Source organism: Ornithorhynchus anatinus, chromosome 10 (assembly GCF_004115215.2).
Source record: "Ornithorhynchus anatinus isolate Pmale09 chromosome 10, mOrnAna1.pri.v4, whole genome shotgun sequence".
In the NCBI taxonomy this organism is placed as follows: domain Eukaryota; kingdom Metazoa; phylum Chordata; class Mammalia; order Monotremata; family Ornithorhynchidae; genus Ornithorhynchus; species Ornithorhynchus anatinus.
The window spans coordinates 45,572,536-45,599,090 of NC_041737.1; the positions used below are offsets into that span (position 1 = coordinate 45,572,536).

Below are 26,555 nucleotides of genomic sequence, written 5' to 3' on the forward strand. Positions count from 1 at the left end.
AGAGTTGGTAGACACACTGCTTACGTTTGATGAACTTCATTTCCTAAGAGGATGAAACAAGAGTTTAGATGGCCACCAGGAGGTGTTAGGTTAAACGAAATGGCCTCATCTCTTTTTTTTAATAGTACTTGTTAAGTGCTTTCTACGTGCCAGCACTGTATTAAGCACTAGGAGAGATACAAAATAATCATGTTGGACCCAGGCCCTGACCCACATGGGGCTCAAATCTAAGTAGGGAGGGACTATGATTTAATCCCCATTCATAATCCCATAATCAAATCAAAATGGTATTTATTGAGTATTTACTATGTGCAGAGCACTGTACTAAGTGTTTGGGTGAGTACAATACAACAGAATTTGCAGGCATGCTCTCTGCCCATAACAAGTTTGCAGTCTATTTATGGATGAAGTAATGGAGACACCGAAAATGCAAATGACTTGCCCAAGGTCACACAAACAAGTGGTGGAGCTGGAATTAAAACCCAGGTCCTCTGACTCCTAGGCCTATGCTCTTTCCACTAGGCCATGCTGCTTCCTACACTAAGAGTACAAATTACTAAACCCTGGAATAGGTTGAAGGAGATTGGAAAATCTTTCTTGAGAGGTCTTTAAAAACAAGATGAAACCTCATCTATCTGGGGTAGTTTGGGCAGTCCTGCCTGAAGGCAAAGGAATTGCTAAAATACTCTTTTGTGATTCCCACCAGCTCCAGACTGATTTCAGAATTAATTACTCCAAAAAGTCAGGCAGTACAGTGTTGGACAACTGATCAGCTCAACTTGAAAAGGATTATTAAAAAGAAAGTGGCTTAGACAGGCCAGACATAAAAGCAGAGTGCTTTCTCCAGGGGTCAAAAAGCAGGCTGCTTTTATAGATAAATTGGTCTCTAATTGCCTAAAGCTAACAATAGGTCAAGTAAATCAATAGTGATTCAGTGTAAAATGATGCCCCAGCTGCAGCAACAATTGCTGAACAAAATATCAATCATTAAATTAATAAAAATGAAATAATTGCCTAGGAACGCTGTTCCAGGATCATTATCTCCCAAAAAGTAACTGTTTTGCCTTTACGTTGACATTTATTGACTAGTAAACAGGCTATTGCCATGTGAAAGCATAATGTTCTGTCAGTAATACTTCTTCAAATCCTTTCTGTTCTGTCAGTACTATTTCTTAAAAACCTTTCTTAAGAGCAATTACTATCCTACATCTGAATTATAATAATAATGATGGTATTTGTTAAGTGCTTACTATGTGCCAAGCACTATTCTAAGAGCTGGGGGAGATACAAGGAAATCAGGTTGGCCCCCTTGGGGCTCACAGTCTTAATTAATCCCCATTTTACAGATGAGGGAACTGAGGCACAGAGAAGTGAAGTGACTTGCCCAAAGTCACACAGCTAACACGCGGAGGATCCGGGATTAGAACCCCAGTCCCCTGACTCCCAAGCCCGTGTTCTTTCCACTAAGCCATGCTGCTTCTCATATATAATTATAATTTTATGTTAAAGTTATCTTATAGTTTATGTTCTAAAACAAAGATGTGAAATATCTGGAAGGAGTAGCTTGGCCTTCTGGACTTGTCATTTTTAGAACTCTGTCAGCTAGGAATTGAATATATAAAGTGACATCACTCGAAATAGAACTGAGGCTCTTTATACACAGACCAGGTGAAAAATGCCATTAGAAAAAATCTTGCAAATAGTAATGATTGATGGCATTTGTTAAGCACTAACTATGTGCCAGGTACTGTTCTAAGTGCTGGAGTGGATACAAGCAAATCAAGTTGGACACAGTCCCTGTCCCATGTGGGGCTCACAGTCTCAATCCCCATTTTACATGAGGTAAGTGAGGCACAGAGAAGTGAAGTGACTTGCCCGAGGTCACAGATCAAACAAGTGGTAGAGCAGGGATTAGCCCATGACCTTCTGACTCCCAGGTTCATGCTCTCTCCACCACGCCATGCTGCTTTTTGGAAGACATGTGTATGCTTTGCTAGAGCAACAGTTGCAGAAATGAGTGTAGAACAATCTGTGGGGCCACTATCAAAGTAAAAAGCAGCAAGTACATTTTCCTAGGTTTTCTTTCTTTTTTTGGTAAGGTATTTGTCAAGCACTTACTATGTGTCTAACACTGTTCTAAGCACTGAAGTAGGTACAGATTAATTAGGTCAAACACAGTCCCTGCCCCACACTGGGCTCACAGTCTAAATAGGTTTCACAAATGAATTTCACTTTGCCCATGTAGACCCAATCTCAAAAGAGTTTCCATCTCCCCGTCCCCTGTTCTAAAGTTGAAAAGATTGTCCATCTGAAGTGCAGATTGCACTTCTGAGAGTGGGAGATAATAATAATAATTATGGTATCTGTTAAGTGCCTACTATATGCCAAGCACTGTTCTAAGCACTGGGATACAGGATATAGGATAATCAGGTTGAACACAATCCCTGTCCTACATGGGGCTCACAGTCTATGTAGGAGGGTGTAGGGTTTAATCCCCACTTTACAGTTGAAGAAACTGAGGCCCAGAGAAGTTGTCACTTGCCCAAGGTCACACACCAGGCAATTGGCAGAGCTGGGATTAGAACTCAGGTCCTCAGACTTTCAGGCCCATGGGTCTTTCCACTAGACCATGCTGCTTCTGAAAAACACATGAATCCTTTAGGAACATATTTACATTCTTTTTTATATATTGTCAGATGCTAAATTAGTGCATCAAGTTAATTTTGTGCTCCCTGCCTTGAGCTGATTAGTGCACATTAAATTTCATGCAGTTTGCCTGCAATGCGGGAGTCTCAAATTCCATTGATTGCAGAAAAAGCACTTTCCCATCATTTCATTACTAGTATTTTTGTAACATCCTTGGTGTGCCTGTATGCTCCCTATAGGGGACTTGGCACTAATTGTTTTAGTCTATAATGCTTGCAACTTTTCATTGGCTACAACATCCTAGCTGAAGATAGTGGCTTTTCTAAAGTAATCCAGTTACCTATTAACGATGGAGGCTATTAAATATAGAAGGTGATTTTATCCATTAACTAAGGTACCCTAGGGAAGCAGAGGGAAAAAAAACAACAAAAATGGTTTAGGTTCACTCTGCTGGCTGGATCATTTTTCTCCAAAAACATTCAGTCCATGTTTCCCGCTCCTCAACAAACTCCAGTGGCTGTCTATCCACCTCTGAACCTAACAGAAACTCCTTAGCATTGGCTTTAAAACATTCAATCACCTATCCCCTTCTTTCCTCACCTTCCTACTCTCCTACTACAACCCAGATCACACACTTCACTCATCTAATGCCAACCTATTCACTGTACCTCCATCTTCAGCGTGGCTCAGTGAAAAGAGCACGGGCTTGGGAGTCAGAGGTCTTGGATTCGAGTCCCGGATCTGCCACTTGTCAGCTGTGTGACTGTGGGCAGGTCACTTAACTTCTCTGGGCCTCAGTTACCTCATCTGTAAAATGGGGATTAAGACTGTGAGCCTCACATGGGTCAACCTGATTACCCTGTATCTACCCCAGTGCTTAGAACAGTGCTCTGAACATAGTAAGTGCTTAACAAATACCAACATTATTATTGTCTGTCTCGCCACCAACCTCCCACCCACATCCTAGCTCCCACCTGGAACACCTTCCTTTTTCATATTTGAGAGGCAATTACTCTTCCCACCTTCAAAGCCTTATTGAAGGGCACACCTCCTCCAAGAGGCATTCCCTAAACTCTCATTTCCTGTTTTCTTACTCTCTTCTGCATCACCCTGATTTGTTCCCTTTACTCACCATTCCCACAGCACTTAGTATATATCTGTGATTTATTTTTATTAATGTCTGTCCCCTGTCCACCCCCCCCCCCCCACACCGAGACTGTAAACTCGTTGTGGGCAGGGATTGTGTCTGTTTTATTGTTGTGTTGTACTCTCCCAAGAGCTTAGTACAGTGCTCTCCACACAGTAAATGCTTAATAAATATGATGGAGTACATTTGTACTCAAATGGAGAGTAAGAAAAAATGCTTTTATTGAGTTACTACCAGTTTCACCTCCGAACCCATTACTAAGATTTCAACCCAAAGAATAAATACCTTCCTCAACTCTCTCGTCTTCCTGACCTTCCAATGTGTTGCTGAATTTTGTGACCCTAAGAAACTTATTCCTCCCTTACCACCCCTTTTCCTCATATTTGAGAGAATCTCTTTGATTCCCTCTGTTTCCCAACTACTTAATTTAGATCAACTGATTCCCCCCTCATTCTGGAGCCCAACTCTCTTTGGAGAGTTGACCCATTGTATTTTTTCCAGTGTTGTTGTTGGGGGTTTTTTATGGAATTCGTTAAGTGCTTAATATGTGTCAGGCACTGTACTAAGTGCCGGGATGGATACAAGCTAATCAGGTTGGACACAGTCCATGGGGCTGCCAGTCTTCATCCTCATTTTACAGATGAGGTAACTGAGGCACAGAGAAGTTAAGTGACTTGCCCAAGGTCAGACAGCTGACAAATGATGAAGCCTGAATTAGAAGCCAGGTTCTTCTGATTCCTAGGCCCATGCTCTATCCATTAGACTATGCAACTTCTCAATACTTCTCCATGTATATTGGGCTACCTGCAGTTTTCCTTTTCTTTTTGCCTTTCAGGAGAAATGCAGGAATGCATTTGTGTCACACTGTTTTTTGGACTTTATCTCTAGTCCAGAAGGGGTTTTGAACCCCTTCTTTTCCACCTAAACAATAATATCTACAGGTATTTTTGCCCACAAAACCCTCCAGAATAACTAAACGTTAAAATTTGAGGGTTAAATTGTCAGCCTCAAGAGGGATTATAGGAATTACTATAATTTTACTCCAGGGTGTTGTGTTCAAAGAAAAAACATTTCCAAATAGGCTGCTATGTTTCTTACTTAGAGATTCTATAGAACAATCAGTAACAAACCATTATTACCAGTGATTTTTTTTCCTAGAATCCTCCAGATTGCAAAATTTTAGCATTGTAAATGATTAATGCGGCAAATGCAAGCTAAAGTAAGGCGATGTTTATTCATTGGTCACGCCCAACTGTGGCACTTTGGATTACTGGTTTGGGATCTAAATGTGTATTTTTATTGCTATGGGAATGGTGATCCATGTCGATTGAAATTTCAATAATTTCTTTAGAGTCTGTAAATATTGGCTCTCATTTCATTTCCTCATAATATAGAATAACATTTTTTAGGTAAGTGAAGTCTAAAGCCCATTTCCCCAAACACATTTTATGCCCATTGTGATTCATATGCATATCATCACTCCTACATGCTGCCAGTATGATATTGGTTCTGTTCAATATGGAGGTGGCAGATGGGGTATTCAGATAAAGAATAGTATTAAGAGATATTATTTTGGGTTTGGATAAGGAACTAGTGGGAAAAAATATTCTCCAGTAATCTATAACAGGGTTTTACCTGAAACAATCCATTTAAATAACAAAATTTAGATGCATTAAACCATATAAATATGAATGCCAGAAGATAAACCAAACTAAAAGAAAGCAAGATAATTTCTGTACCCCAGGTTTGAGGGAAAACCCAGAAAGTTAGTTTACATTCCGTCTCAAAGTGCAATAGTACCTCTTACAGTAACACTTTCATTTAAATCAGTAGGATCTGATGAGAGTGGAAATCATGAGCTGGAAAGACTTCAACATTATAAAGAGGATGTTTTGTAATTTGGTATCTTGGGTTTACACAGAGCCCATCTCCAAAGAAATGAAAGTGCTTTACAGAACGTATTTTAGGAATCCCTAAATTTATATTTAACTGGTTTGTACATATAAAGGTCCTGTAGAGGTGTTACTGCCTCCATTTTGCAAAGACTCAAATCAAGCAATTAGTCATATTTATTGAGCACTTACTGTATGAAGAGCACTGAACTAAGCACTTGAGAGAGTACAGTGCAATAGAGTTGGTATTTACGATCCCTGAACAAAAGGAGCCTGCAATTTAGAGTGGGGTGCAGACACTGAAGTAAACATAGAGAGGGGAATGGCAGGGTATAAGAATATGTATAAGCAGCATGGCTTAGTGGGTAGAGCATGGGCCTGGGAGTCAGAAGGACCAGGGTTCAAATCCCGGTTCCACCACTTGTCTGCTGTGTGACCTTGGGCAAGTCGCTTAATTTCTCTCTCAGCTACCTCATCTGTAAAATGGGGATAAACAGTGGAACAGGGACTGTGTCCAATCTTATTAGCTGGTATCTACCCCAGTACTTAGAACAGTGCTAGGCACATAGGAAGCGTTTAACTAGTATCATAATTACTATTATTATAAATTCTGAGGAGAGGGTGAATATCCAGTTGTGAAACGGTAAAGATCTAATTGCTTAGGTGACACAGTGGGAGAGCAAGCAAGGGAAATAAGGACTTATTTGGGGAAGGCCTCTTAGAGATTTGATTTTAGGATGTCTTTGAAGGTTGAAAGAGTGGTGGTCTGTCATATACGTAGAGGGAGAGAGTTCCAGGGCAGAGACAGGACATGGACAAAGGTTTGGCAGGGAGAGAGATGAGATTGAAATACTATGAGCAGGTGGCATTAGAGGAGCGAAGTGTGCAGGCTGGGTTGTAGTAGAAGATGAATAAAGTAGGAGGGAGAGAGTTGAGTGCCTTCAAGCCTTCATGGTAAGGAGTTTAGTTTGATGTGGAGGTGGGTGGACAACCATTGGAGATTTTTGAGGAGTAGGGAGACATAGGCTGAACTTTCTTTAGGAAAATGATCTGAGCAGTTGAGTGAAGTATGGACTGGAGTGAGAAAAGACAGGATACAGGGAGGTCAGTGAGGAGACTGATGCAGTAGTCAAGACTGGATGTGCACAAAATCCATTAATTTGCAGCTTCCCAGCATAAGTAGTTTCTTATGAGTGTGATTTGATTTGAGAGATGTAATTTCTCTATGCACACCAAGTCCAACTTGAGTGGAAAGGTTGCACAAGAGGATGATTTTTAAAAACAATTTACTGTTTTTCTCTACTCTCTTCACTCCTCTTCTCCACTTCACTTTCCCTTGTCCGTTGAGAGTTTCCTCTAAATAGCCCACATAAATCTTTCTCTTGGGTAAATTATTTTTCTTTCTGTGTGAATTCCTTTATGGGTTGATTAAATGCTTCATTGGATGGGCTGGGTTGCTCATTTAAAAGCAATTAAAAGCATGTTAAACTAAAAGATACTGTGTATTTTAAACTTTCTCTGCTTGTACAGAGAGTGGGGGGCGTGAGTGGGAGTGTCTATAACTGGTTTACCATGAAGCAGTTGGCCATTCTTATATTTGAGCTTCACTACACTGCGCAGTTAAGTGGAGCTCTGGCAAATATTCAGATAATGTGAGCCACGTCTACAGCTAAACCAGATCATTGAGTGGTAATATTAATTAATCAATTATATTTACTGTTTCCTTTGTGCAGAGCACTATACTAAGTATAGTACAATATACTTAGGGTACAATATACTTAGGGTACTTAGGGAGGGTACAGTATAAAAGAGTTGGTAGACACATTTCCTGCCCACAGTGAGCTTACAGTCTAAGGGGAAGACATATTAATATAAATAAATTACATATCTATTCGTAAGTGCTGTGGGGCTGAGGGTGGGGTTGAATAAGGTGTAAGGGAGAACCAGAAGGGAATGAGAAAAGAGGAAATGGGGGCTTAGGTAAGACCTCTTGGAGGTGTGGTTTTAATAAGACTTTGAAGGTGGAGAGAATCTGCTGGATATGTAGGGGAAGGAGGTCCGTAACAGAGGCAGGATGTGGGTGAGGGATCGGTGGCGAGATAAATAAGATTGAAATACAGTGAGTAGATTGGGGCTAGAGGAGTGAAGACTGTGGGCAAAGAGGGTGGTCTGGGTTGTAGTAGGAAATCAGAGAGGTGAGGTAGGAGGATGCAAGGTGATTGAGTGTTTTAAAGCCTATGGTAAGGAGTTTCTCTTAGATGCAGAGGTGGATGGGCAACCACTGGAGTTTGTTGAGGAGTGGGGAAACATGGACTGAAAGTTTTTGTAGAAATATGATCTGGGCAGCAGAGTAAAGTATGGACTGGAGTGGGGAGAGACAGGAGGCAGGAAGGTCAGCAAGGAGGCTGATGATAATGGTGGTATTTGTTAAGTGCTTACTATGTGCCAAGCATTGTTCTAAGCGCTGAGGTAGATACAAGGTAATCAGGGTGTCCTACGTGGGGCTCACAGTCATAATCCTCATTTTACAGATGAGGTAACTGAGGCACAGAGAAGTTAAGTGACTTGCGCAAAGTCACACAGCTGATAAGTGGTGGAGCCTGGATTAGAACTCACGACCTCTGGCTCCCAAGCCTGGGCTCTTTCTACTAAGACACGCTGGGTGGGGTAGGATAAGTACTGGGATTGGCATAGTAGCTGTTTGGATGGAGAGGAAAGGGTAGATTTTAGCAGTGTTGTGAAGGAAAAACTGACAGGATTTGGTGACAGATTTAATATGTGGGTTAAGTCGAGGACAACACCAATTGCTTACTGCATGCACAGAACACTGTATTAAGCGCTGGGAGAGAATACATAAGTGAGAATTAGATATGGTGCCTGTCCCTTGTGAGGCTCACAGTCATAATAGAGGATTAAAGCCAAAATAATCCTCTGTGGGACCAGAACATTCCATTTGACTCGCTTCAGTGGATCCAATTAACTGCATCGTTGCCAATTCACCATTTCTCTTGGTGCTGTAAAGGCAGTATTTCATGCTGCATGGGAGGACTTTCTTGATCAGTCCTCTGAGGAGTGGAATTCTCTGCCCAAAGAGCAGCCTGGAAGAAAGTTTAAGATCCATCTCTTTGCAGGAAAATGTCTTAAGCACATCATATTGATATGGTTCCCAAGTAGCCTGAAATCAAAGAACAGTGAAGAGTCTTCACTCTTTAAATAGCCTGTTCAATAAGGTATCTTCACTGGGTCAATAGGCCACATGTAAGTGTGTTGACGGATATGTCCAAAGTTATATTTTGTGTGATACTCTGCCTTACCTGTGTTCTTCTTTCATACAACTTCTCAAAATACATTCCTTAGACATGAATAGCTTATATAATCTCTCCTTTTCTTCTAATTTAGAAACTAGGGTTCCCATTTTAGGAAATGCATCTGCTGAGTTAGGTGAGCAGCACATTTTCTATTTACTGATCGGCCTTCTAAAATCCTAGTAAATCAGATTCCAGGCCTGCATTTTATACAACGAACAAGGTTAGGGATAATTTTTATGTTAAGGATGGCTGGGAAAAATCTATAATTAAACCAAAAAGAGATGCCTCCTCCTTTTGCCAGTATGTTACATCAATTAAATGGGTAAATAAGAGCTTTCCCTAGGGGGCTCCATGTGACCCTCTATTGATTAAGACTACAGAGAAATGTTATTTGCCATCTCGTGGCAGAATGCAAATCAAGTGGTAGTTTTCAAAGACAAACTGCTGGATGTGAAACAAATCATAGCCTCCTTCCCTTCTTACCATTCTCAGTTCATAGCCCAAGTGTGTCTTTCTGGCTTAGTTTCTTAAATCAGTCAACTTCATTACCTGGAGTAGTAAAAGAGGTAATCTAGATGACCCCACAGTCAGAAGGATGTTAAAGTGACCATTACCTCCATTACTACTTCTGAGTGATGCATTATTTATTAGGGTAACACAACTTCAAAAAGGGCACCCAATTAAAAATAGATACCTACAGCAGCTGCTGTGATGATTGCCAATAAGGACAGGAATCCAACCGGGCATGAGTCAAAAGAAAAGGTTGTCTTTCAGACTGCATTTTAAAATTCCATTTGTGTCAGGTATACCTTGACTTGCAAAGACAGTCAGTGATTTGTCTGGAGCAAAGTATACGTCTTGAGCCCTTAAATCCTCATCGTAATATGATGAACTGAAAGCAACCCTTTGGCTGAAGCAGGCAGTCTAATAAGCACCTGATTAAGAGCCTACATCACAGCCAAAGGGTAAACTATTCCAGTCTCGAGAGGAAATAAGTAGAAAAGCACTTTTGAAGGGCACTTACCCTAAATGAAAAGGTAAGAGCACTTTTCTTAAATAAACATTAAGAACACCTGATAGAGAAGCAACTTTCCCCCCCACACCCCCACTGAAAGGATTTATTCTATTTTCAGAATAATATTTCTCTTCTAAAAATGAGACTCAAGCTAATGGTCCAGGCTTTCAAGAGTTTAGGAAATTTCTATGTTCCCTTGTCTTTTGATCAGGATCCTCGAGTGGGTGGGTTGTGGGAGTGGCCCAGGGCAAACCTAAAGGCAAATTGAGAAGAGGTTCAGAACTGAAATGTTTCTTAATAGCTGTAAGGATAGCTAAGTCAATAGCTATCAGCAAAGAATAAGGGGATTTTTTAGCAAGCATACTTACTGTAAAGCAGCACAGAAAGACTCTACGGGGTAGTAAAACTAGAGGCTGTGGGGTTTCTGATGGTACTTTTCTAACCCTGAGGACAGATGTAAGGAGGACAGTTACTACCCTGCTTGCTCCTTCAAGCATTCTTTTTTTGGTACCACTGGCAGAGTCAGAATAGAAGGCAGAGTAGATCACTGACCTGACCTAGTATGGCTTTGCTGAATTTTGAGGCCAAGGGACTGGGATTTTTCTGGAAAATTAGTTTCATATGCACCTTTTGATTAGCCTTGTGGTCTTTCCAATTAACCACTGTTATCTGAAGGTGTTAGTGGTAGAGGGGTGAGGTCTGCCACTTGTCGGCTGTGTGACTGTGGGCAAGTCACTTAACTTCTCTGTGCCTCAGTTCCCTCATCTGTAAAATGGGGATTAAGATTGTGAGCCCCACGTGGGACAACCTGATTCCCCTATGTCTACCCCAGCGCTTAGAACAGTGCTCGGCACATAGTAAGCGCTTAACAAATACCAACATTATAGGTCCTTCCCTCACCCAAATGTCAACTTCGCCTGATCTCTGCCCCTCTTCCTCTGTACCCCTACCCCCCCACCATCTACCCAAAGTCTAGGCAGAATGGGGAGTGGGTATGTGATCTGAAAAAGCAGGTGGGGGTTCCATGATTCCAAAACTATGGGTTGGCCAATTCCTGCTTGCTTTTAGACAGCGATTAATGCTAGTGTAGCCCTCAATCAATCAATGGCATTTGAGTGTTTACTGTGTGCAGAGCACTGTACTAAGCATTAAGTTCTTTGCAGATTCTGGTCCAAAAAGGAATCTTCCACTGGTTTAAGATCACTAGAAAATCACTTTCAAAAAATATGCCCGATATTGCGCAGATGTGGGAGGTTGTTAATGGAGGTATGTGGGAAGGGAAAAGAAGTGTGAAGATGTAAATCTAGACTTGCCAACCCCAGACCTGACCTTCTGTTTTTTTGCATTTGGAGTAGAATTACTCTAATTGTCTAAATAACTTTATTAACTGGCTAAGTGTGCCCATTTAATTGAGAAATTGAGGAAATACTAAATAGGCTTTGGAATGGGGTGATAGATATAAATATTTATTGGCAACCCCACTCTCTTCTTCCAGGAGTAAGAAAAGAATAAATTAGATAACATCCTCTACTATTCACGTGGTACCAGCTGTTTTTCACCTAGAGAAAGCTGCTCTCTGTAACACCATGTTACCGTGAGAAAGTTCCTCTGTCGGTTTGCCTAGAAGACCATGATCTATTTGCTATCAAACAAGTCTCTAAATGAAATGTTGGCTCCAGCTAAGTTTATTGATTGGGATCAAGCATCTGTCCAACTAACTAGATGGGCTGAAATGTGATAAAGTCATCTTTTCATAATTGAGAGTTAGCGAAGTTTGGTATTCATGATAAATAATGTGCAAATGATTTTGTCATTTGGGGAGTGGGGTGCCTTGAGAAAAAATATTCCTTTTTGGAGTGGACAGAGCAGTTTGAGATTTCGAAAAGAAACATGACTCTTTGGAGCATTTCATTTAGTTAAATATATAAATCAATTTTAATTATTTCTAATCAGAATATTTTTCTCACCTGAAGAAATGACCAGCCCCCCCCACAAAATGATTTGTTTCAAAGGCTCTATTTGAGTAATTTGGAAAGTTTGTGCTATATCCACATCACTTCTCTTCATTTAGAGTGGAAAGTTTAAGCCACAGAAATCTAATCATCTAGTTTAAGATGACAGGATAAAAGATCAGGTTGACACATCATTCTTCTTTAACCCCAATGTGTCTGGGGTGGGGAGAGGGTGGTTGTCATCCTTCTGAGCTACTTTTAAGACAACAAAGGGCTATTTTTAACTGTGAGAGATCAGATTCTATAATTGCTAGCTCTGTATGTAAATTTCTCCAGTTCTTTTCCCCCCAATTAAAGGAAAATAGAAATATTTTAGAAAGTGGGGAGGAAATACCAGCAGTTTATTCAAGCACTTCAAAGAACCTGACAAATAAAAGTATTAATTGTATGTTGCCTGAAGAATGTAAGCTTCTTGTGGACAGGGATCTTGTCTACCAGCTCTGTTGTATTTTCCCAAGTGCTTAGTACAGTGTTCTGCACCCAATAAGCACTCAGTAAAAACCTTTGATTATGCCATCAGAGGGCTGGAGTGAAGGGAGCAGCACAAGCAACGGGAGCCTGCCCCTCCTACTCAGAGAAACTCGCCCATTTTCCTCTGGGGGAAGGTTGGCTTAGCCAGGAGTGAGAAGAGAGCCAAGAGAAAGGGGATATTGGGAAGGAACAAGAGGATCTAGATGAGAAACCCAACAGAGCTCTCTCTGCTTAGAGTACTTTCATTTGGGAAATTATCACATAAATACTTTCATGGTCTATGAAACAATATAGAAGTCTCTGTAGATCATTTTATAGAGAAGCAGAGCAAAAGACCTTTTTAACCCAGGGGTTCTGGGAACAAGCATGGAAAAGGATGGCCTTGGGTAAACAAAAGCGCTCTATTAGGGATGCCAGGAGGGTGGAAAGCGGTACCTTGGCAGCTTAACGCGGGGCCAAAAAACATTTTAATACAGTTTTACCGCCTGTTGCTGAAGCCAAAAATCATGAAGGGCGGCTCTGCCAGAGGGCAGCAGGTGTGACGTCTAACTGGAAAGTGCCACAGTCCCTTCAGGGATGTGATTAAGACTGAGATGCATCTGACTTCATGGAATTCCAGAAATGTAACAAGGGTTTTTCACTGCCTATATTTTAGAGCTACATATAGTGTTATGTTTACCAATGTTCATATAGAGTGCTGCTCAGTTTATCACTGAGAAGCAGCGTGGTCTAGTGGAAGGAGCATGGCCCTGGCAGTCAGAGGATCTGGGTTCTGATCCCAGCTCCACCGCTTATCTGCTCTGGGACTGGGCAAGGTACTTCACTTCTCTGTGCCTCAGTTACTTACCTTACCTGTAAAATGGGTTTGAAGACTATGAACCCTATGTGGGTCAGAGACTGTGTTCCAACCTGATTATCTTCTCTGCCCCCGCCCCCCCGCCCCCACCCCAAGACTGGAAACTCTTGGTGGGCAAGAAAAATATCTACCAACTCTGTTATATTGTACTCTCCTGAGTGTTTAACACAGTGCCCTGCACACAGTAAGTGCTCAATAAATAGCATGTAAACAGAGCTACGATTAACTCTGTTAAGGAGTAGATACTACAATACAGTCTCCAAAGCAGAACCGGATGACTGCAGGGGCTTATGGTTCTACAGTTCTGAGGCCCTGAACTAATGGAGGCCCCTAAACACCCCACAACGTGAGCCCCCCCCCTTTTTTTTCCAAGAGCTCTTGCCAGGGCAACCCCGGCAATAGCCACCCTCAAGGGCAGCCCGGAGGAACATGCTTTTCTCCCCCATCATTCGTCCTGCGGCGGCGGAACTCCCTCCCCTCTCTGCAGCTCAGGACCATTCCTGGGGACAGTTGAAATGGCCGCATGACAGCCAAAGACCCCTGCCTTGCGGAAGCTGCAGCCCTAGATAGCCCAGCTCAGGACACCTTGACCTCAGTTTCAATAAGTCGAGAAGGGGAGAGAGGCTCCAGACCAAAGGGGAGAGAGAGCAAGGAGTTTGGAAGATCACCCTCTCACCTGTCCCGTCCTCTCCCCCCACTCCCTTGCACCACAAACCCTGAAGCCCTGAGAAATCCCCAAACCTAGCAGCTAATAGCCCTATGCTAATTGTCCCATTAGCACTAGCTAATAGCCCATCAATTAGCATTTACTAATTGATGGGGGATTAGCAGTTAATAGGAGTAATGCCCAGGGCACACCAGCAGCTGTTCCTATCTCAGAGGGATCAGTCCCAGCCCAAGGCCGAAAGATAAAAACACTGGAGAGCCAGTAGGAAGAGGGGGAAACCTACTCATAGGTTGTGTATGTCAAGGAGTGACTTTGGCAGCAAGGCATAATCAGAGTAAAACTGAGGAGTTGGCTTCAGTGTTAGAGCCCACAAAATGATGTAATGATGTCATGCACCATATGCAAGCCCGGTGTGGGTGGAGATTGTCTCTATTGCTGAATTGTGCTTTCCAAGCGCTTAGTACAGTGCTCTGCACACAGTGAATGCACAGTAAATACGATTGATTGAATGAATGCTCGTAGTGGTATGTGTTAAAAGCTTATTACTGTTCTAAGTGTTGGATGTAGAGGGGCCCACACAAAATCGAATAACATCGGGGCCCATGGGAAAGGACGTGTGAGTTATCACTCCTGAGTGTATCGCTGTCTAAAACATATTAGCAAGTTTGGAAGGGCACCTCAGAAAACCCAAGTGTTCCGCAGTGAGTGGATACAAGGTAATCAGATCATACCCAGTCCCTGACCCTTATTGTGCTCACAGTCTAGGAGGTGGGAGAGCAGGTTATTTTATCCCCATTTTACAGGTGATGAAACTGAGGCACAGAGATGTTTAGTGTCTTGCCCAAGAGCAAACAGCTGGTCTAGAGCCCAGTTCTACCGATTCCCAGTTCCAGGCTTTTGACTAATCTTCAGTATCTCCCTTCAAATCGTGTCCCGAGACCAGCTCAGTCTTTTCTTCTCCAGGCTAGGTAACCACAACTCATTTACCCTTTTCCTGTGCATCATCTGAGTGGCAGGCAAGTGAACAGGAATGATGGGGAAATTCTGGAAGAATGAGCAGGGCTGGGAACAACATAAGCACAGATGGAGGGAATGTGTAGCCCAGATTCAGGAATCTTTTGAAAATTTCAGCCAGGGCAGACACAGTCCTAAACAGAACATGATAACTATTCTACTCTAACATCAACATTCTACTCTAAAGGGCTATTTTTTTCCATGGGAATCTTTATCTTTCAGAGCATTACATTTGAGTGTAATGTCTATAAATGCAATTTTCCTAAGCATACTGTCCAAAAGCAAGAATAGCATATGCTAAATCAAGCTTTTTGCAATAACTATTTCATTATATTCATGTGAAATAACCTGCTTTGATGGATCCAGATTATTTTCGAAATCGAGCCTCTAAGTGGGAATGATCCCAAGTCTACCAATGTGAAATGCTTCATCAAATTATTCCCTTTCTCTCTTTCTGAAAGAGATAGCATAACTAGCCCACTAAATTCCTGAATTTAAGCAATGATATGAGATTTATAGAGAACTTGGACACAAAAATTGAAATGCAATTCAGCCATGCCCACAAGTCCCCAAATTGGCAGACCCAACCAACTGTCCAAATGTGATTGGTGGAGCCAACTTAAAAAAAAATTTGGAACCCACTTGGGACTTATCAGGCCAATGACACAAGACCAGGAACATGAAATTTTATACTGAGGTGCTCTAAAATCAGACCTCATTTGAGTTGGACTTAGAGGAAGGGGGAAAAGAGAGTAGGGAAAGGGGCCGAGAGAGTGTATGTGAGAGAGGGAGAATGAGTGAGAGTGAGTGTTTGAGAGTGTGTGAGAATTCATTCAATAGTATTTATTGAGCGCTTACTACGTGCAGAGCACTGTACTAAGAGAATGAGAGCCAGAGTGTGTGAGGGAGTGAGTGTGACGAGAGAGAGGGAGTGAGAGAGAGTGTGTATGGTTGTGTGTCTGTGTGTAAGAGAGAGAAAGCACACAGGAGTGTGTGCGTGAGGGGGAGAGTGGGAGAAAACACCTTAGGAAGAAAATGAAAAAGTGCTGGGAAACCCACTCTCAAAAGGCATGGTGGCGAAGGAATTGCAGGCCCTTCCTCTTTGCCGCTTCTGCTACAAGCCAGTGAAGCTCAGCTCATCCCTTGGCTCTGATATGAATGAAAATGACAGATTCAAACAGGTGTAACCAAAACCCTTTTCTTTCAATTCTACTTTCTTTTGAAACCTGTTCACGTGAAGAACTCTCTTAGACATCTATACTCCTCTGGAAGGAAAAGCTTACCTACCTTAAAGAGTCTTAAAATATTAGCCACCATGATGGACACAGAACTTGCCGCCGCCCCTATCACGCCTGATATCTTGTCTGGCTTAGTGAAAATCGGTGGGTCTCCATTGGCACACTTCACATCCGAAGCGTCTTTCTCTATCAAAGCTTGCACAAACGTTAAGGACTGCTCCAGAGCGTAAGTGTCCCTGGAGCAAGTGTCCAGGATGCGAACACCCAGGGTGATATTGGCAAGAAGATCGGGATCCTTATTGATCTGATCTATTGCATACAGCATGGCTTCCAGTCTGTGGATCCCCTTCTCCTTTTTCAGCTCCCCACAAGGCACCCCTCTCTCTCCTTTGGCATGGACAGGGAATAGTCCTCCCAAAATGACATCCCCATCCACCCGAATGGAATGGGCATATTCCTGACCGTGAGTTCTTTGCATCATCGTGAGAATCCAATAGAACTTGGCGGTTAATAGGAAGAAACAGGGGCAGGAGGCTGACCGCTTTCCTTCGCATACCATTTTTTCGGAAGGTGGAGTCACAAGCCAAGACCCAAATTTTATTCTTGCTGCAGAAGGAGGGGGACTGTTTGGAGCCGCACCTTCCACCGGGTATCATCCGGGCCCATGGACGATGGATGGCGGTGGGGCTCAGGGGGCTGCCAGCCGAAACTTTTCGAAGCGAGCGTCACAGTGAATGTCCACCAGAGCCATCGATTCCGTGGGCAACCCGGGTCTCCTCCGCCACCCCAGAGTGGTGGGAGAAATAGGACAGTGGGCCGAGGTTCTGATGTTGGGATGAGGTCAGCAGTTCACGTCTTTGAAGTCGGTCCTTGAAGTCAGCCCAGCAGGTGAAGAATTCCTGGAAAAAATGATGGGGGGGGGATGGAGTTAGTTCCCAGGGTCTCTATTTTTCGGAGACTTTGGACTCAGAACTACATTTCTTCTCACTTTCCCCTTCTGTAAGAAACTAACTCCTTCAGGCCCCCAGTGAAGTCGAACACCTCAGTGTCCAGGGAAATTTGTGATACCATAAGGACAAAAGTAACACTAGAGTATCTAACACTAGGTTGGCACCTCGAAACTGAAAAGCAATTTTTGTGAATTTTATTTTTGATGAATTGTTATTTCAGGAAGGGAGCAACTTGGAAGAGTTGTCAATATTTTTAAGATTCTATTTTTATAGAGATAATGGATTTCTTATTTTGATTTTGTCCATGTGGTCTGTATTCCAAAGTATCAAGCTGAAAGACTTCCTTCTGTGACGTAGTTAATAAAGCAGAAGTGTCTTAATGAAAAAATATTAGGTGCCTCAGATTTGCCTGTAGGGAAAAATTAATATTCCACCGCAAAATCTACTCCAAGGGTTAAGAAAATACTATCAGCTGCATGACTTATGAAAGCGTCAGTTATGTAATGTAAATATACCTCGTGGTGCTGTAATTTTTTTAAAAAACCAAAGATATTCCTATTTGTATTCTATAGATTTTAGAATTTGTTTGTGGATGAAACTAATATGGCTTGGTGATTATAAACTCACCTTGAAAAAATCAGACCTGGCAGTCAACTAAAGAGCTTGATTCTGGCTCAGTAGGAAACATTGTTACTTGGTCAAGACCATAAATTAATGTTGGGAAAATCCCTAGAATGAGAGACTTCAAACTAATATGATTTAAAAGAAATAAATTTAAGAGCAAAACTGTAACCAGTAAATTCAAAATTAAGTACATTTTCACAATACTTTATAGTTAATTTAAAGTTTGTGCTAACCTAAGAGTAAACACGTAAGCCACAGAGAAGAACAGAAACCTTAGTACCACCATGGTCTTGGATAGATGATTGTTGGGGGAACGAGATAGACTACAGATATTCACACTTAAAGTGTGAGGCACTCTTTGGCATTGACAGCATTTCTCTACCCCACCACCTCCTCTGTTTCTAAAGTGAAATTCCTTCTCACCCTTTTCCACAGCCATGAACTGTCTTTAACTTCTTCATAACCCCAGCCACATCCCTTCTCCTATTCCAATTAATCAGTCGACAGCACTTTTTGAGCTCTTTGTCAGGGCAGTAATATGCACTTGGGAAAGTAGATTAGATTTAGTATACGTGATTCCTGTCCTCAAGGAGTTTATAATCTAGCAGAGGAGATAGACACTAATATAACTTACAAGTACGGGGAAGTAGCAGAGTTTAAAGACAGGTATATAAGCACTATGGAGGAAGCAGGTAAAAAGAATACCCAAGTACTTACGAGATGCAGGAGTGTTGAAATGGTACTTAAGTAAGGAAATAGGGTGAAGCGACAGATTAATCAAAGAAGGCCTCCCGGAGGAGATGTGGCTTCAGGAGGGCTATGAATACTCTTTCACTTTTGCAATTTATTTTAATGTGTGTAGACTTTAGGCTCATTATGGGCAGGGAACATGTCTACCAACTCTTGCATCATACTCTCCCAAGTTCTTAGTATAGTGCTATGCACACTGTAAGCACTCAATAAATACTACTGTCTGAATGTCCACCTCCTCCAGTAGACTGAAAGCTCCTTGTGAGCAGGGAATGTTATCTACCAACTCTATTTTATTGGTGTCTCCCACTGGGCTTAGTCCAGTATTCTGCATACATTAAGTGCTCAATAAATACCATTGATTGATGGATAAACCCTTCTCCTTAATGTTTCCCTTCTGCACCTCCTTGACTGGTCATTCTGCCCCAACCCTCCTGCTCCTGCCTACCTTCCTCACCACTTTCTTTGAGGAGTCTCCTGTAGACATGAACGACTACCTCAATGGTTCCTCGTAGAATAATGTCATTGTGTAATAAATTACACTAGGTAGTTCCTATAGATGCCACTCCCTTCTGCATCATCCTTGCACCTGGATTTGCTCCCTTTATTCACCCCTCCCCCAGCCCCACCGCACTTAAAATGCACGTATCCGTTATTTATTTATATTAATGTCCGTCTCCCTCTCTAGACTGAAAGCTCGCTGTGGGCAGGGAACGTATCTACCAGGTCTATTATATTGTACTCCCCCAAGCGTTTAGTACAGTGTTATGCAAGGAATAAGCAGTCAATAAGTAAGATTGATGGATAGAGATAACCAGTTTTTCTGATCTTCATTTTTAGAAAGAAATGCGTGTGGCATAATGTGTGCTTATCCCTTGCCTCCGAAATACAAAGTTATTAATAAAGAGCCCAATTCTCCCAGTGCCCCAATTTACTGACTGGTTGTAAAGTCGGTTCTTAAAGAGGAGACTTAACTCTTTCCAGACTTAAGGGAATCATTAGCACTTGCTGCTGTGAATACACAATGCAGTCAATAGTGCCCTAAAGGGACCCCTAGAGGCCTGAAACGGTTAATGTTTCTTCCTCCCAAAACACCTTACTTGTTTAACATAATTTACTACCTACCTACCTTTTGACACCGGGAGATGGGGCCCATAGAATCTATTTCAGTCCGACATAATTTAGCTTTAGCTCTCCCCACATTGCCTAGGAAAGATATACGATTATTCTGATCATTCGTACGAAATCACATCACTTTTGCATCATTGATTCTTATTAAATATTGCCTTTTTCAGTTTAGCTTTGTGTGCTCAATTAAATAGATTTCTTAATGGGAACTCATCCTTGTTATAATCAGTGAACTGGTAACCTGTCTGTGGCACAAATTCTAACTAGTCTGTCTTGTGTCCATTATTTGGTTCCAGTCATGCAATCGTATTTATTGAGGGCTTACTGTATGCAAAGCACTGTACTGAGCGCTTGAGAGAGACAGTATAAAAGAGTTGGTAGACATGTCACCTGTCCTCAATGATCTTACAGTCTTAGAGGAAGACAGACAGTAATATAAATAAATGAATTATGGCCCTGATATATACATATATATATATATATATATATATATATATATGCTCTGGGACTGAGGGAGGGACAAATAAAAGGTGTGATGCCGAGTGCAAGAGTGACACAGCAGGGAATGGGAGAAAAGGAAATGTGAACATAGTCAAGGAAGGCCTCTTGGAGGAGGTGTGCTTTTAATAAGGCTTTGAAGAAAACTATGGAAAGCTTCATGAATCTGTCATACCAATCCGATTTTCTAAAACACTGTTCTGCCCCTGTCTCCCCCACTTTATATTACAACACAATAATGCATGCTTTACTAGAAGCTTCTAACTTCTCCCTTAAGATCAACAAGATATGAAAACTTATCTGACAAAAGGAAAAAGCCCGAATATAGCTTCATTAATCATTCACACAATTCTTAAAGACCACGGGTTTTTTTTTTTTACCAAGTGGTATACTTAAAGACCAAGTGTTTATTTTTGAACAGTCATTTCATGTCTAAGCATCGGAGTATACCTTCAAATTTTATGGCCAGAAAGGGGCCAAATAATGAATTAGTGACTCGATTATTCAGACCTTTCAGTTTAAAAAAAGAACTTTCCTTTCGAAATATCTGAACAACTAAAAGAAGGATTTTGGGGGGCGGTGGGGTAGGGGTTACCAGGGGTTTGAATTACCCAGTTTTCATGAATAGCTCCAGACTGAATCAACAGAATCCCAAATGAGTGCAATTTTTCACATGTATTCAAGTTTAGTTATTTTTGTGTCAGATTTTAAGAGGTGGGAAGTTTTATATTCTGATTCCTTTTGATAGTGAACCCTTGGACTAAAAGCAACAAAATTTGTACTTTGAAAGTAAAAAATGTGAAAAAAACTGAAAGCAAAACCTCTAGAAGTGAAACTGGTATCTAATCCACCTCAGTAACAAGTGTTAAGCTTACAAAATTCCAAACCTCCTAGTTTTATTTGAACACTGCAAATGATTTTTGCTCTTTTGGGGTTGTTCTAAAACAGGGATGATGTTTTCTGTCATCTTCAATGCCGTAGGATGCATGTGTGTGTGTGTGTGTGTGTGTGTGTGTGACCTTTTTAATAGTAATGAGGGTGCATTTAATGATCAATCAATCATTTAATCAATGATGTTTACTGAACACTTGCCTTGTGCAGAACCCTATCCTAATTACTTGGGGGAATACAATGCAATAGACGAAATCCCTGCCTCAAGGAGTTTACTGACTTGAAGGGGTTGGATAAACATCAGGCAAGGTTTTGACAAAGCATGGTCATTTTGATTTCATTTATAAATTTTGATTTTTTTTCTGGCAGCATGAGCAGAGCATGTAAGTCCTAAACTGGGTTTGTCTGTTAGCATTACAAGTGACAGGAAGCCATGAACATAGCATATCACAGAAGAATTTATGGAGTGATTTTAACGGAAAAAGATGTTTAAGTGGTAACAAGTGAGCGTGAGTCAGCATAGTGCATTAAAAGCCTGCAGGAAAATGCACAAGAATATAGTAGACATCTTACCCTTCCAACTAGGGCTGATCTTAAACTAGAATCTTGTGTTCAACTGGAGAATCCTCAACCTGAGAGGAACGTGGAGATTATAGGGTGGCTTCAGAAGAGAGCCAGAGAATTGTCTGCAGGACTAGATAATAAGATCTTCAAGGAAAAGTTAAAGGAACTGGGAGTATTGAATTTGGAGGTGAGGGGTTGGGGGGAGGAAGGCTGAAGGGTAAGTTCTTGGTCTTCAAATATCTGAAGGTCTATTAAATTGATGACTGTTGTCCATTTTGACTCAGAGCAGAACAAGGGGAAATGGGTATAAGTAAGCCTGGGTGGGTTGTTAAACATTAAAATTAGCTCCAAATGGTGGTAATTAACCTCAGAGCTGATCTTGGAAAAGACCATCTTCCAAGCATAAAAATCAAATTTTCAATCTCTCCAAATCCCAAAAGTTAGCAGGGGCCCAAACCTGAAGCTTTCACAAAGGCCAAACCCTGACCAGTGTAGAAAAGTCTAGAATCAGGCAGATTAAAGCCAAGAAAGTGGGGGGGGTGGGGGAGTATCTGAAAAGAAACACCGCCGCTTCCTCTTTCCCTTATTGATCTCCTTCAGAATGAACTGCAGCCCCACTAGAAGCTGTGATTTGATTTTCCATCTTGAGCCTAACAGATGAATGATGAGAAACTTGTCCAAGGGAACCCAACCTGCAGGACAAATCTCTGATCATCAGAAGGCTGCATCTGGGCTTCAGAGAAAACATGGGCTACACCATTGCCCTGAAACACTCTGACAGCCCATATCCAGCCTAAAATTCAAAAGTCTCTAGACATTAGACATAATGCATGTGTTTGTCAAAGGAAAAAAAAAGTGGAAGTAAACACATTGACTGCTAGAGACCCCCCCCCCCCCCCGGCCAAAAAAAAAAAACTGTGTCTCAGGTCCTTACACTCTGGAAGCATTGTTCATTCTTACACAAAGATTGCTACCATGAAGTTGCCAAGGTGAATGTCAGCCTGGGTTATTGGCTGCATAAATACCATTTACACAAATTAGAGCTGAACTGCAACCACCTCAACTTGCCTGATCAACTTTTAAAGGCATCTAACTTTCTGTTCTTATTCTTTGGGAGACTTGTCTCTACCTTTCTTTTGACCTAAGCGCTCGGATTCTGCTCACTTTTCCTATAGGTTCTGCTCAGCAGAACTAGTTCTAGTCTAAGAGAATTGACTCAACTGACCCGAATGACAGAAGGAAACTGGAGTTTTCCTTCATCGTCTGGGAATCTCTGCACAAATGAACCATCCTCCCCTCCCGTCCCCTCCTCACTCAAACCCCCATGTTTGAGAGATCTTATATATCTCTCTGATCCGCATTTTCCAGTGTGACTACAAATAGACCTTCCAGTTTTCTTAACATGGGGAGGATTCGGATGAGAAAGTCTAGCTAAGGTTTCTCCCGTTGGATATGTTTTTTCTCCTGGAAATTATCAGCCCCAAAGATCAGGATTTGAATAGCACTTAAATGGACTTGCCGCAGCTTTGCCTGGGCTCCCCAGCACTGACCCTAGCGAGTCTTCTTCGTAAGCAGTTGCCCGGATAAACCCAGGGTTTCTGCGGCCCAATCAACTGATAAAACGCCATTCCCTCATCAAAGAGAGACTTTCCAGTCTTTATGCCTTTGACGACTGGCTGGGGGCTCTTTTTTCCCGTTGCTCCTTAAAACCAAGTTCAGGATATCATCCGACTGCTTTTTATTTCGCCAGCGAGAGCCCAGATTTCCCGATAAATCCCCAATCTAAATGTCAAGAGCTCTCCAACTCCCACATGTCAGGGCGGTCCAGATGTGCCTGCCCTCGGACTCCGGAATCGATGCGGATTAACCGGCTTTTAGGGAGGTGCATCAATTTTGCAAGCCGGGGTGGCCCTTAGCTTCTGGGTTGAAAAGAGCAATCTCTCCTGTCCCCAAGGACACCCCCTTCCAGGGGAAAGTTGATGCACACGCCGGAGGCCGGCGGAGACCCTCCCTCGCTCCCACTACCGTGGGGCAGGGATGAGGGAATTCCCCAGAGACCTGGTGGGATCCCTCTCCCCCAACCCCCTCTTCTTAGGTGGGTTCCGAGCAGAGTTTCCTACATTTCCGTTGCTCTAAGCGTCAGCTCGAGAGGTAGTCTGAGCTCCGAAGGGCGAGGGAAGGGGGAAGGGGAGGCGGGCTTGCACCATCTCTAGCAAATGGGTCTGGGGGTTTCAGCAGGGCTGAGAGGACTGGCAAGGAGGTCAAAGCCAGATTCCCAACCCCTCGGGGCATTCCGGTGAGGGTTGGAGGTCTTAACTCTTAAGAAAGAAGCGGGAGCCCGAAGGATGGTTAAAGCTGGTAGGGAGTGGGGGTGGGCGGGGACGGGAAGGAGATTCCCTTGTCTCTTCCCCTCCTAGATTCCTTCCCTTCCCCTCCTTTCACATACACTCTCTCTCTTTCTCTCTCTCTCTCTCCCCCAAAACTCCTGAGTGTCTAGAGGCTCCTTGTCAAATCTGCCACCTCGGGCCCAATTTTGCCCTCCCAGGGAGCTGGATCCAGCGCAAACCGAGATGGGAGTGAACGTCATTAGAGAAGGGGTCGGGGCGAGGTAGGAGGAGGGGGATTTTCTGCCGGCCCCTTGATTTTGCGAGCCGGTGATAAGGATGATGATGATGGTATTTGTTAAGCGCTCACCTTGTGCCAAGCCCTGTTCTAAGCGCTGGGTGATCTTTGCCGAGCTGAGGGAGGGCCATCCCACCCCCTAAGTCGAGCCACGTTGGAAATACGACTGAACTTTGAAGGTCCCTGGGGTCCTCGGCGTCAGCTGGGAGACCCGGAGGAATGCCCGAGACCGCGGCCCGCGGCCGGAGAGGAGATGGTCATTAAGGCGAAACTTGCAGGGAGCTGTGGGGCTGCCCGTTCTTTGGGCCTGAGCCAAAAACGCGCCTCCCTCGACCGTCTCCCCATCAGGCAGCCCATCTCTCCTGGACCCAGGGTTAGCCTGCCTCTCCGCCCCGCCACCGTTAAGGCTGGCCGAGGCCGGGGGAGCTCGGGGGTGGGAGGAGACGAAGGACTTGGGAAATACCTCTTGGCAAATGCTGGACAACAAGCGGGGATCTTCATCTCCGATATCTTCCCACCCCCACCCCCGAAAGCGTCAGCTGAATATTCAGGAGAAAACCTAGGGCCAGGTAGCCCTGAAATCCTTGAAATCTTTGAAATCCTGCCGCATGGGTACATCGGAACGTCTTGGCCGAATCCCCTACCCTCTTCCCGCTCTCCTTCCTAACCTTCTTTTTCCCCGCTTCCCTCCGGAGCCAAATCCATCAAATAAACTTTTTGGGGGCATTTCGCCAAACGTTGGAGGGGGACAGCCAACCTCCTTTCTCCCCTGTACCTCACCCACACCACCCACACACCATCTTAACAGTTCAGCCATCCCCAGTCCCCCCAAAGGTGAAGGATCCCACCTATCCCTTGGCACCCTAAAATCGACCGAAACGAAGCCAGCCCCCCTCCCCCAACCCACCGCCCCAATGCCTCCCAATGCTCCTCTCCCCGCACCCCCCGACCCTCCACCTCTTGCGGGCTCTCACCCTCGTCTCTCCGCTAAAGCCTTCCACTCCGTCTCTCCCCCCCTCCCCCCAAAAAAAGCCGAATCGCCCAACTCCGGAGGAGGGAAGGGAGGGCTGAAAAGCCACCGTGCAAGTTTTGGGGTTTTTTTTTTTTTGGGGAAAGGCAAACCCAAGAGGAAAAAAATGGCCCAGCATCTTCCTTTTTTTAGCAAGTAGAGTTATTGGGGTTTGAAGGTGTTTGTTGTTGTTGCTGTCGGGTGGGAGGATGATGGGGTGGGGGGGGTGTGTGTGTGTGCGGTCGTTGGTTTCCGTGGTCCGGCCGGGGCAGGTCCTTACCCGGGTTGAGGCAGCGGGGGCCTGGGCGCGGAGGCTGAAGGCTGGAGGCTGGAGGCCGGAGGCCGGCGCATGCTGCTGGGCGGCGGGGGGCGCGGGGGGCCCGGGGGGCGCGGGGGGCCCGGGGGGCGCGGGCGGGCTGCACTTGTGGCTGTCCTTGGTGCTGAACGAGGCTGCGGTGCCCGAGCCCGGCGCGGGGCCCCGCCGCCGCCAGCACCGAATCCTCCCACCGCCGCCCGCGATTGGTCTGTCGAAAGGCTGCCCTCATCCCCCTCTTCTCAGCCATTCAGCCCGGAGCCCCATCGGGCGGGGCGGAGGGTGGAGGGCAGGGTGGGAGTGGTGGGGGGGCGGGGGGGGATCCCCGGCCCCCGAGGCTGACCCCGCTGCCGGCTCCCTCCCGCCCTCCTCGCTCGAGGCCCGCAGCCGCTCCAGCTGCGAGTGAGACCGTAGTGGGAGCCGTGTCGTCGTCGTCCCCCCCCCACCCCGCTTGCCCTCCTCCGAGGAGGAGGAGGAGAGATGTGGGAGGGAATGGACGGGAAGGGAGAACGGGTCTGGGGTCCGGGAGGGGGCTGGAGGGGGGGACGGGACTCCTCGTGGCCGTCAAACCGCCCTCGTTGGCTGGGAGGCGGGGAAGGGGTCGAGGGGGCAGAGCGCGGGGCTCAGAAGCTCGACGGGAGGCTGGGGATCCATTCTCTTCTCACACACCCCCTCTCCCCCCACCGGTCCCCCCCTCTGGTAACTGCAGCAATAGGGAACAGAAGAAAAACTATAATCAACATCCCCCCAACACACACACACACACTGTCACACACACTCACAACCGCACTCACCCACACACACTCTCACACACACACACTTCCATACACCCGTTTAGACTGTGAACCCGTCACTGGGCAGGGATGGTCTCTATCTGTTGCCGAAGCGCTTACTACAATGCTCTGCAAATAGTAAGCGCTCAATAAATACTAATGAATGA

The 26,555-nt window shown here is 44.1% G+C and overlaps 1 protein-coding gene across 3 annotated transcripts in view; it reads right to left on the reverse strand.

Annotated features, from left to right (window-relative positions):
• GRM8 (glutamate metabotropic receptor 8) overlaps positions 1-25,653 on the reverse strand; it is a 458,029-nt gene extending 432,376 nt beyond the window's left edge. For 2 of the 3 annotated variants that reach the window (XM_029072711.1, XM_029072713.1), the window contains exons 1-2: positions 25,583-25,653; positions 16,316-17,165 (exon numbers count right to left, since the gene is read on the reverse strand). In XM_029072711.1, the coding sequence (XP_028928544.1) occupies positions 16,316-16,825 (510 nt within the window). In that variant the 5' untranslated portion in view covers positions 16,826-17,165; positions 25,583-25,653. Of the gene's footprint in view, positions 1-16,315; positions 17,166-19,719; positions 19,776-25,582 lie in introns of those variants that run through there. The other variant, XM_029072712.2, reaches the window with a different exon arrangement.
• Positions 25,654-26,555: the final 902 nt, after the last annotated feature.